A 12,806-nucleotide genomic window follows, 5' to 3' on the forward strand; every position below is an offset into this window, starting at 1 on the left:
GATCGCTTATTAAGACTCGAACGAGATTTATTCCATACATTGCGTCCTTGATTTCGAATCTATGTTAAAATTCGTATCGTTCTTGCATAAGATAGCATCGAATTCGCTTCACTTTTCGATTATTTCGAAATTTCGATTACTCGGATGAAACGAGGGAATTACTCTTACGGAGGATATCACTGTTTATGTAGCTCTCGCGGCGAGCTGACGCGTCTCGGAACTAAGTACATAGATGCAAGTATTATAGTAGCGAACCACTTGAGAAAAGCGTCGCAGACGTCTCCCGAAACTTTTTAGGTAAGGTCTGACCAGCGAGTTCTGGCTGGCATCCTGACCAAAGCTTCCTCATTTTCCACGTCACGTGACTTCTTTCTAGCTATTCGGCGAGGTAAATCTTTTGCTGTAATTTGACGGACCATGGAGCTTTTTAGATGGAATTGTGGTCGCGATAAAACTTTACAACGTACAATGCAAAGCGATTATCGTCGAACGAAAGAGAAACGGAGACACAGTAACGATACGATACGATTCTTTTGTCGAGGACGCAGATAAAATTTAATCTTGAAAGATTTCGAAAGTTTGCAAGTATAAGGAAACGACAGTAGCTACGCACCGGCGATATTGAAGTTCGTTTAATAGCATCAATTAGAAACGGTTACCGAGAGGGCTGTGGTCGATGATGGCAATTTCGCCATGGTAACCCGTTGGTATCGACGTAACACAGTCTACGAAAAAAGAAGGTGTTTTCGCGCGAAACCATCTGCGTTCCTCTTCTTCCTCCTCCTTTTACTCCCACTCGAATCTCCCTCGCGGCGTTTCCCTCCATTCACGAATTGGAAGAGGGACTTGCAAAGGCTTTATGCATGGAAATTGCCATTGGCTGCTCTTCAAACGAACTAACCCCTTTGTTTAAACGCCTGTTCCGTGGCTCTGAAGATACTAACAGCTGGATACCCAGCGTCTAAGGAACCGGAACCATCTCGAACCCCCTGGGCAAACTTTCCAAAACCTCTCCGAGATCGCATATTATCGAGATTCGATTCGCTCCCATGGTCGGTGAAACGCGTAATTTATTTCATCTTTGTCTCGTCGTCGTTGCGGATCTTTCCGCGTCCCGTCGAAACAAAGCCACTCGAAACGACCGCGTTCGATAACGCGATACAAGTATAAACACGATCGGCGTGAAATCGCGGAGAAATGCTTTTTGGTCGTGATACTTACTCGGTGGTTTCGAGGTACTGGAAGACTCGGTAAACGGGACGTCGATACATGAAGAGATGGTCCTCGACACGCTCCACCATCATCCTAAAACCACTTCATTCGAAACGGTGGGTCACTGATCATCACCCACCACTAGTCACTGTTTTCATCGGCACGGTGAGGAATAGAACACTTCGAGAACGTATAGGCGTGAAATAAATCTTCAGGACGGAAGACGCGATTTTTTTGTTTCCACTGCTGTCTCGCTATAGCAGCGACATCCACGATTTTATCGAAAGAGTTCTCTGAAGCAAGGAAAGAACGAATTTTCGAAGGAAAGCGGTCGGTTCCGGTGTCGGTAGGATTTGGAGCGTCGTGCACGAAGCGGCGGAATTCAGTGGTACACTCGATGCAACTTCTTCGTTTACCGGTGATGTTTCTTCTCTTTCCGGTGCATTTGCTGCACCGCCACTTTCGAATCGATATCGTCGTCGGAAACACACCGGAGATGCACTGGAAATTTTATCCCGTCCTCCTCTTCGATTAATGAGCTAGCTACTGGATCTACCGAACTCGCGATTCTATATTCCACGGCTTCGATGGGTTTCAATTTTGATCTCCGTTGAACGACGGTTTCTATTGTTGCTTAATGACTGTGAACAACCATCAACGTAATTTTAAAACAACTATCTTTATGCAAGATAATCGCTTTCAAACGAACTCCTCCCCCAGTTCTTTCCAGTACCGCACGGGAAAGTGGAAAAGCCAGTTTAATGTCCTCTATCGCGGAGCGTGGCGGGAAGATACGGGTGTTCTTATCTAAGCCGTTGCTTCATCTTTCCAAGCGTCGGAAACTCTTGTTACGCGATTTGCGAGCAACTTCCAAAACCGATAGAGATCTCGCGTGCACTCGCATACGTCTATGAGGACGAACCTAACCTATCCCAAAGGCAGGGGCACCGCCTAATCCTGGCAACAGACCTTCCAGTTCCGTCACGTAAATTACGCCAGAACCGGACATAAACATGAAACTATTCAGTCGAGATATCGACCGATCGTTCCACGAAAATACGGGAACAGTATTTCCTGGAGTGAATTCAAACTTTCATCGCATTCGAAAAATACCCTGGCAACAGAGGAATTCTCTTGCAACGAGTTTGACTCGAGTACTTTCGAGAAACGAATATCTATGTTGGAATGTAGTTTATGGCGAATGGATGAGAGAGATTTAATTCGTAAAAAAGCTCGCACGACTCCCGGTAAGGCATGCAATCTATTTCAAGATGGACACCACCCACGTCTGTCTGCAGTCTCCGCAGGGCCGACTACCGCAGTGTTATTCCCGTTGGTACAGTAATTAGCCTGCAAGCTCCGCGAACATTTTCGCGATGCTAAACGCTCCGTCTACGTCGGTGAAAATCGGCTTTCTTTCGCTTCGATGCATATGCGTATTTAGAGATAAGAGAGTGGTCGTGTTAATGAAATTCAGAGGGGTCCCGCAGGATCGAACGACTATTCGATTAATCCACGTTTAAACGTAGGGAAACCAAATGGTCTGAGGGAACGAAACGTGTTTTATCAGAGACGGCTTCGTAATAGTTCATAAATATTCTCGAGAGCATTTTCCGGCTTAAAAAAGTATCGCAGGAGAAAAGCGTCCCTGGGACGATATAAAGTTACATTCGCGTCGATTCGGTTAACTAGACGTTCTCCTGGACTGGAGAAATAAAACCGTTTCTAAAATTATACGATTCACAACCCGGAGAACTTTCGAGGAACTTTAAGACTTTGTCCCTATAGTTACCTCTTAACGATGCTATAAGATTTGATGCTTCGATACTTGGAATAAGCGATTAATATACTGGCGGTTTATGCGCGAAGAAATTCGAGTTGAGAAAAAGCATCGTCGAATCGAAAGAACGAGGACACTTCTGTGAAAATTCGAAGCGGCTAGTGACGATACACGCGTGCTCAGCGCACGAATCCAGCGTGCGCTCGATTTTGCGAAACGTAGCCAAGCTCGTGTCGCTGACCGAATCAAGGTCGTGCAACCTTGACACGGCACTTCGAAATCTTCCTCCTCTCTTCGTCACCCACCCACTGGTTCGTACTTCACCTTCGGCTACTTCCTGTCGCATACGTGCCGATATATGTATCGCGATTCTTTCCAACTCCTGACATGACAAACCCGAGTACCGCATACTTCGTACAACTTTCCTTCCCAGCCAGTTTTTGGTTACCTTCATCGGTTCCTATCTCATCCCTCGAACCACCTCGTCTTCCCTTATCGCTCTTTGAAACTTCACTTGAATTCACATATCGATGTCACGTATAAAAGTGGAGAACTTCACAGGAAGACGTAGAAGCCGCGCAAGCGAACACAGGACGCAAAGAGGGAACACCGGCTCGTAGCACGCTTCCAAAGGACGCGCAGGACGCGCAGGACGCGCAGGACGCGCAGGACGCAAAGGGCAAGTAGCGCGGATAGCACCGGGTTTCAGATTGGCAAGTTTCGTGGAACGCGATACGCAAACGTGTCGTGACCTTGGCTCGGTGTTGGGAATCCGCGAAACACAGGCAAATGGACGGCTTCGGTGGACAGCGGGGTGAATTCCCGGAGCGGAATCGTTGCTCGAAAACGAGCGCCTAGCAACAGCGTATCGCGAGAACGACGCGCGCTCGTCGTCTCCTCGGTTGCGTCAGGTATACGTTTTGCCGGTTCAAGGGGAGCAAGCGCTTTGCTGGGTGCGGCAGCCTGCGCCGCGACGCCCGGCGTCCTTCCCCCGGTACGGCTCACCCACCGAGCCTTTCTCCCTTCATCCCTATCTATCGGCCTCCCTTGGTTCGTCGGCCGCCTACCCTCGATCCTGACACGGCTCGCAACCCCCGACACACACGATTCAGGGGCGAACGTTTGCGTCCGATCCTGCGAGTTCTCCTCTCCCCTGTCCTCCATATTACTGTTCTCTCTCATTCTTTCTATTACCCGTAGACCGTTTGTCACGGTACACGCAACTATTTGCATCGAAACGAAAGACAGTTGTTCGCATTTTTCAGGATTGCGACAGCTTCCGGGGGTAAGTATCAAAGGGTTTGGAAAATTGGAAAGGGCTGGAAATGGACTAGTTCGAAGGTTGCGAGTGTTTTCTCCTTGGCAGTTTCGAGCGGTAGGATTCCGCGCGATGCGTTGGATAGAGGTAGCCGCGAACTCGCTGGCGAAGCATTCGGCAACGTCTGCCAGCGTTTCGAACGTTTGCCAATGCGGTAGCCGCAAGTTCGTTTGTATCTGAACGAGCAAAGATCACGTGCCATTTGCCAAATTAGTTTCATACTTGTTATCGAACCGTTCGAATTAATTTCGGCGGTGATTTCGTAATAGCTGCGCTTCGACACGCTGTGGAAACTCGGGGTTTCGCGTAAGGATGCGTCCCTGAGCGAAGGACAAGCTCGGCATCCCCCGGAGAGTCGAGCACTGGAATAACCGCAACATCGGCCGACCCCACGGAGAAGCATAATCGACGAAATTAACTCGATTACTCTCATACAATGTTCGCGCGTCCTTGAAACCTACGTTGTCGAGTGTTATCATCAGACTAGCCTAACATTTCGCAAGTTCGAAAACAAGAGCTTTCTCAGACTGCCTGTAAACGCGTTCATTCTATTTCCGAAATAATCCTTTAAACCTGGAAAATATTAAGCCTGTCCAAGCTGTACGCTACAGCTATATACGTACGTGTACAAACGGACTGAGAAAACAATTTACCGTCAGAGCCGTTCGTTTCGTGCACAGCGACGAGTTAATTCACGTAGTTATTTTCACGAGAGACGGGTCGCGCGATAATGCGAAACTACGATGCATCGAGTGGCCGGAGAGGTACGTCCCTGATAGCTGAACAACCCTCGAGAGCCGCTAGCCGGAATAGCCGCAACCCCGTTCGAGCCTATGCGCATATATAACTCTCACGCTACTTCCTGTGACTACGAATGCAATATTCACTGTGACCGAAGTGTGCGCGTTGCAGCTCGCCTAGGTCAGAGACCTATCCGCAACCTCTTGAAAATTTGCGCGTACCTGTGTGTCTGGCTGGCACGTTATATATGGCCTGTATATCGGGACGTTCGAGTGACTGAAACCACGATTCGTACATATTGATCTGATTGAATATCGTTAGAAACGCCGGCGATGCGACCACGAATATCGGAAGAATATTCGCAACAGCAATGCCCTAGCAAGTTGTGTCTTTCAACGATATTATATTCGACCACGTGCTGCTCACAACCTGTTACGACATCCAGTCGGATCGATACGTTTGTAGTAACGCGAGTTACGTCGTCAGGACTGCCTGGGCAGGATTTAACGATCCGATGGGGTATAAGATTATCGCGTGGACAGACGAAATGTCAAGGTTTAATTAATCCTTTTCGTAGACAATTTAATTATCTTTGCAACGGGATTTGCCCGTCACACGAGATTAATACGGCATACAGGGGAAGGTAGACAACGAAGTTATGGACGAAATCAAGTCGACTTTCGCGACTCTGTTTCGCAAATACTGTCGTCCGCCTTTTGCGAGCCACGATAGCGAAGCAATTACGCCATCCTCTTGCGCTAGTCGTTTTAAATAACCAAAAGAGCTTGCGAGCTCCGATAATTGTTACTTTCGACGAAGGGTTGGGAACCGGTCTCAGGCTTCGGCTGGATTGACTTTTTGTTTCGAAAGTTATAACGGCGAAACTTTCGCCAACCTCGGTTCTTCGGTAACTCTGGAAATTAGGAACGATTTGGTTCTTCATCGTCGACGTAATATTCCGTCGAAATAAGGGTCTGTGTCAGAGTCTCGATATCGACGAGTTCCAACAAGGCAATTAAGACGAAATGGAGAAGCCACGATACCAATAGGTACGTATACCCTGTTCTCCTATGAGCCTAATTCGATTTATCTGTCGATTGGCGTGTTATCATCGAACACAGACGCTCGCGAGCTAAGATAGACGCGAGATAGGAAGTATTTGGAGTAATCGGCCGAGAAACGAGAACAGAAATTGCGTGTTGGAGATGCGTTCTAGGACGCGATAAACTCGCACCAGGGAAAGCAATCGCTATCTATGGTTTTTCTCTTGTTTGAAACGACGACGATAGTATGCCCTGTCGATTCCCGGGAAATTAAAGTCTCTCCTGTATAAAGCCGGCGGCGAATAGACGAACAACAGAGACGACAGGAAGAATTCGTAGGTTTCGATACCGTCAATATCCCAGAATTCCTGGCACGTACGTAATCTTGACGCGCTTGCATCCTGTACGACAACTTCGATTCGGAATAATACCACGGAGAAAAATGACGTCGGCTATACCGCGATCGATTCCCCCTTTCCTCTCTCTTCCATTATTTCTCTTCGACAATTTCTCTCCGCCTTTTTCCTTCTCGATGAAAATGGGAAAATTCTCCAGTTGGCTCCGTGGTTTAATGGAGAACCTTCTCTCGAAAATTCATCGAGAAAGCGAGAGAGGCACGATTTCGTCGGCGAGATAAAATATTTAATTTTGTCCAAAACGGGTGAAGCGGAAGCTCGAGGACGACACGTTCGAGAGCATTATCGCCCCAGCCTGGACGAGTCTCGCCCCTTGTTCATCGTTAGATACCCTTGTTGATACGCGACTGCCCTGTCGAAAAAGGGAGATTCTCCCGCCGCGCTGTGTATGTATATGTATCTCCGATGCAAATTAGTGTGCGACGAGAGAGCATCCCTCTCCGATCCCTCTTCAACCCCTCTCTTGGCCGTCCAGTCCATTCCATTCGTTTTCTTCTTTTTGGATTGGCCTCGTGAGAACGTTGAATTATCGATCCGTGGCTAGTCCAGAGGCATCGTCGCTGACAGCTGCCGCGAGCACTGACGAGAGATTAAAGTATTCCGCAAGGCAACGCGGAGAAACGACTTTCGCGTGAGAAGCTTCTCCGAAACGCCGCGTCACCATGATAAGGTTTCATGATTTTAGGCATTGCATGTTCCTCGATCCCGTCGAGCCCCGTTTCTTCGGAGGTGCATTTTTTCACGAGAGAGTTTCAGCGGTAATTACATGACTGGATGCACGACACGGCCTTGAACTTCGAACCGTCGCGCCATGCACCGATATGGCGGCAGGAGGCACACACGGTGTGTCGCGCATATACGCGTCATCCGGTCCGCGACCGACAACGAGCAACGATTCCTTCCCTGCCATCCCTTATCATTTACTTATCGTCCCTGTCTTTCCTGTCGGCTCGTTCGTTTTATTATTACGCATCGAGACAAACAGATTACAGTTGCGTGGACGTGGGCTACGCGGAATATTTCGGTCCCGACTGACATTGCACGCGACCGGCTCTATCCGCCACGATATCGTCTATCGTTTGACGTAAGTTACGATTATAAAAACAAGATAATCGTGGCTCCAATTCTTTTCGTGGAACGAAGCTTGTGGTAATTATCGCGGAACTGATTTTTTTTTTTAATGGATATGAGAAGCACCGCAAAGATTGTGCGATTCGAATCTACGCAACGAGGGTATCGCGGGTCTTGGGAAAATTCACGTGGTTCTCACTATAAATCGCTAATTGGCCAACGCATTTCCATGGACGTGTGTTCGAATCGAGCTCACGGTTCATTAATTCCCTCATTTCTGCTCGATATGTTCGAGTTTTAGAGGAGGTAGCGACTATGAATTTTCCCGTGGCCGATAGATACGGTACGCAATAGCGACAATTTACGAGAAGGGAAACGCTGAAAATTATGAAATTGCTCGCGTTCTCGTGAATCAACGAGTTAATTCATATCGACGAGGCTCTCTCCTTTTTCGCACGGCTCGATAGCACAGATGATAGATGCGGCTCGTGTATCGCGTAAGAGCAGAAGCGGTCCGTTGTTCCCGCCACCGCTTCACAGAACAAAACGAACCGAAGAGTAAATAAAACGCCGATAGATTCGCGGCGCGTTACGATCCACGGACAAAAGTATCTCCAAGTTCATCGAACTAGGCGCGCGCACGATAGCCGAACAATGGCCATCGAGCGTTCGGATGCGTTTCGTCCCGTTGGGAAACAAGCAACACCGGCTCCACGCATCGCTACTTTCACACGCGGTTTCCACAAGTCCTATTCTATCCTTCCCGTCGTTCCGCTCGATTGAGCGACGTGGACTACCGAATTTAGGTTGATTTATGCTTATTATACGGCGCGAATCATCACGCAACGGCAACATTACGTACCGTACGGTGGCGGATAGCGTGAACGGTCTCGTTTAAAGCCCGTGTTTCAAAATTCTATCGTGCCGGTGCCGTTCCGTTAGCGCTATGTCCACGCTTATACGAACAGCCCTATCTTATTTTTCGCATAACATAAAAATGTTTATTGGAACAGAACCGTGCCGTAACCGTGCCGTGCCGGAGAGGATAATATAAATCCACCTTTATGCGGCGTTCAATCGCAACGCGTTACGTCGGCCTACAATTAACGGATCGAGCGTCAAGCGGGTGAAGGTAAGAGGATTACCGCGAGACAGGATCATCCGTCGGAAGCGGAGCACCTAATTACCTCTTGTACCGTTCAAGGTTCCGAGATAATTTTTTTCCCTTAGATTGAACAGGATGCGAACAGGTTTTTCGATACAAATATCTTCGGAACCCGACGTAAAATTGTATTATCAATTCTTGTTTGTTTTAGCGATGGCAAAATGGTTAGGAATGCGAAAAAGTCGAACGACCGTTACGAATACGTCTGATCGGAGGCTGATACTCAGTGGCCATAAACGATACCGTGTATGGCCTATCGCGGCACTTCCGGTCCCCGGCGTGACGGACACGGACGCGTCCGAGTGGATATATGCGAGGAATACAGACAGACTCGCGTGTCGAAGGTGTATAGCGGTGGTTTTGAAAAATGTATACGTGCCATCTCGCAGCTGCGCCCTCATAATTATGCGCTGAGCATATTCGGCGAGTGACGACGGTGGTCCAACATGGCGGTACGCGTCGTGTGCTTACTCCTTTTCCTTTTTCGACGGTTATTGACAGGTGATTCAACGGATGGAACATCGGACGATTGTTCTTTCTTCGTAAGCGTGTTCCGTAAGCAACTTTCAACGACACGTGGCAAGAAAAGGGTTGCGATAAAAAAAAAAAAAAAAATAAAAGAAAAAAGACAGAAACGAAAATAGACACGTAACAAATACGGGAGCAGAGAATAGGGATATGCGTAATATCGCTATCGTCGTCCACGGAAACAGTCATCGCGAGTCTAAACGATCTTGGTCGAATCACGAGGACTTCTCTGAAAACCAAGCTGAAGCATGTTCGCTTCTGCTACAGATTTAGCCGAGTCTACCCCTCTTCGTAGCTGCGAACTCGAGCGGAATCGTCGAGTCGGACACGCTACCTCTACCACGGGAAACAAAGAGTTTCCGCGGAATTTTTTTTTCGGCTCGTTAATCGCCAGCGATTCCACGCTCATCGTGGCGAGTTCGCTCGAAACGTTGCCGTTATTCTACCGTTCACGATTGCTCCTTTTTGCTACGGATTTAGAACCTTGGGAAAGGGAATAGCAAAACGCGAGCATAGAAGAGAGGCGTGGCCGGCCCTAAGCATTACCATCGCGACGCGTCACAGGAAACCGCACGGTTCTTCGTCTGCCTTTCGAAGGGATCCTGTGAAACGCAACCTAAGGCGCGACTTCTTTGGAAGAAAACAATCGCGCGTTATGCGCGCTCGGCATTAAAACGACTCGCCCTTTTTGGAAAGACACGAGACTGATTCGTCTTGAAAATACGAATTGCAGCTTCGAATTGGCTATGCGATAATTGCAAATTAGACGTAAGTACGTAGGCGGGTGGCCCTCGTTCTACTTACCACCGGGTTACGTTTCGTTCGAAAGAATTGCGAATCTCTTTTAAAACGAGGCGGTCTAACTTTTAACGAGTCTGAAATTACGCGGCTTATATTTACCGATGAAAAAAGAACGAGTTTCGTTCTAGCTGGAACCAAAGCTCTAATAAACTTCAATGACGTAGGAACACGCGCAGTCGGAGTATAAATCTCGATCTTGGCACTGGCGCACGGTGCAATAAAACAAAGATCGCGCGTTCGTATACGATTCGCGTATTTGTATTCCAGCACGAGCACGTATCGATACCCTTGCCGCTTATAACTGGTCGCGCACGGTCGCGAGCGAGCAGAGACGAGCGAGCTGGCGAGCGAACTAGTCGGCGCGTGAACACGCGCGTACACCGCGTGTATCTCGTCGACATAGATACGCAGAAGCAACCAGCACAGAAACAAGACGCTCGTGTATATAAATAGCTAGTTAGGGTCGATGGACAGGCTAAAGGGGCGGACGCGAATCGTGAGAGTGTGGATTCATTTACCTGCACCAGCGATCAGCGGATCGGTCACGCTCGTCAATAAAAAACGACTCGTTGGCCAAAATCTTGGCCGGTTTGCGCTTCCTGGTGCCAACAAAATTGCAAATGATCGTATGAATCGAATGTACGTTATAAAGTATCGTTTTAAACGGTAACGAGCATGAACGAGTCGTAAAACAAACGCGGATGATTCGACGTTAAGACGGGTGATGGAAAGTAACAGAGCGTTGAAACAGAATGAAACGAGGGGTGATAGTTTGATATTGTTTCAGATTCGATAAAGGGGCGAAGTGACGAGTCGGATATCTCGAATCTTGTTCCTTGTTCGACCATAGACGTCGGGACTTTAGTCATCGAGGAAATGTCAATAATCGGTACGTTGATGCAACTAGGTTCGGAGGAGACATTGGCTCGATTTTAAAAAACAAAAATACACGAAATCGTTGATCGCATTACAGTCTATGTGTTTTGTCGCCGTGGAATGGAAACTTTCTCTATTCGGATTGCGTGGCATTTTACCTGACGCGTTCTGTGAATCATTCTTCCGAGAGACGGATGAGCAAAGGCATAGTGGCATCGATCTAAAAGTCGATATGAAAGAATTGTACACGCCAGAAGGATTCCTGAATTTTGAGACATTTTCGTCGCCCGTGTCCTATTTCTTCTTTCTGTTTCGTTCAATCCACGTGACAGTTGGGAGGAAACGAAGCGGCGAATGAAACGAACGTCAGACGCTAGGCTGGCAACCGTTTCGTTCGGTCGAAGCCGAATCGATCGACTGATCTCGTCATCGGACCGTGCCCAGCATTCCCGTTAGACGCTTACGTACAGTCTATGAATGTCGGTCGAAACTGAGAAATCAAAATCGTCGAAGAAATCGTAGGTGTAAATCCATGGAAGAACCAATTGTACGCGATCGAGGTCTTCGAACTTGTGTTTTCCCGATTGTTTCGTCGCGTGAAAAGCCGACGGAGAATGGCGAACAACAACGACGACATCGAGGACAAGCTTGTGTGTCGTGAAGAGGTTTTCAGTTGACCAACGTGTATACGTATAACGTACGTCGATGAGGCGCGTATTGTGCTCGGGTGAAACGCGAGCAAACGGTTGGATGTCGCACTAGCGAAAGTTTGCCGTGACAGAAAGCTCCGATAAGACTACGAGGAAGCGCCGTTTATCGAAAATCAGACGACAGACTGCGCGAGAGCCGCGAGTAGGCCACGGATATCGTGGAAAACTGCCAACCCTTTGCCGAGATAATGGCACGGCAATCGAACCTCCGACGTTTGTCGATGTAAATAAAAATATTCTCTAACTTTACGTAAGACACGTAAGTAAGCATTGCTAGAAGCATGACAACGATGACGAGTTTTATATACCGAAGAAGAAATTATCGCTCCTCGTTACAATGACGAAAGCGTGACAACGTCCGTATTACTTCACACGGAATTAACGCCACTTTGTGCGGCTTCTAGCGGCCCCAAAATGGGCATAAAGAGACGGTAAAAATACGACGATTATTTTCGGAACGAGTCATGGAAGCCGGTTGCACCAATCACGAACCTCTGGCTCCGACCAAGCTGGTGGACTACGCGTACGTTGCTAACCATAACACTATTAATTTTCAACGGTTTCTTCCCGCCACGCTAGTTAGGCGCGTTCCTCAATCAAGACCATTTCGATGTATTTCGCTCCAATTATTTCGGTCTATCTTCTAATTGCACTTCGCTCGATACTTTATCGGCTCTTTCGACCCCGTTGGAAATTCTGTTGCACATCTCCACCAAAATCCCTCGATCGTCCACGATCGACACGAAACCTCTAATTAAAACGTTTCTATCAGGCATGATCACTCGTATCGTTTACCTTGGATAATCCCGATCGATTCGCGCGCGATCGATGCTAGCAATCTCATTGGTTAAACCGGAGACACTAGTGACCACTCTGTTATCGAAGTTACCCCCGCGAAACGTTGCGCGTAATCGATGACACGTTTCGACGCGAGATCGCGGCAGCCGATCGACGTCTATCACTGGTTATCGACTGATAACTCGATGACGTTTCGTTGAATGGCGCGAAGCGGAAGATCGAACAGCGACGTCGAGAGGAAAAAAACGCGAGACGGAACGCGACGGAAGACGAAAGACGGAGGGTGTGGGCCTCGTTTCTTTCGCCTCTTCGATGTAAGCAGCCTTGCAGCGAACCAGCGACTGTCT

At 48.1% G+C, this 12,806-nt stretch overlaps 1 protein-coding gene across 6 annotated transcripts in view; it reads right to left on the reverse strand.

The window, feature by feature from the left end:
- The window catches only part of LOC126867573 (focal adhesion kinase 1), a 37,839-nt gene that overhangs the window by 15,851 nt on the left and 9,182 nt on the right, over nucleotides 1-12,806 (reverse strand). For 2 of the 6 annotated variants that reach the window (XM_050622189.1, XM_050622186.1), the window contains exons 1-2: nucleotides 12,457-12,794; nucleotides 1,222-1,853 (exon numbers count right to left, since the gene is read on the reverse strand). The exons of 1 other annotated variant lie outside the window; for it this stretch is intronic. In XM_050622189.1, the coding sequence (XP_050478146.1) occupies nucleotides 1,222-1,304 (83 nt within the window). In that variant the 5' untranslated portion in view covers nucleotides 1,305-1,853; nucleotides 12,457-12,794. Of the gene's footprint in view, nucleotides 1-1,221; nucleotides 1,854-3,440; nucleotides 3,923-12,456; nucleotides 12,795-12,806 lie in introns of those variants that run through there. 3 more of the 6 variants (XM_050622191.1, XM_050622188.1, XM_050622187.1) reach the window with 3 other exon arrangements.

The sequence above is a fragment of the Bombus huntii genome, chromosome 7 (genome assembly GCF_024542735.1).
Source record: "Bombus huntii isolate Logan2020A chromosome 7, iyBomHunt1.1, whole genome shotgun sequence".
In the NCBI taxonomy this organism is placed as follows: Eukaryota; Metazoa; Arthropoda; class Insecta; order Hymenoptera; family Apidae; genus Bombus; species Bombus huntii.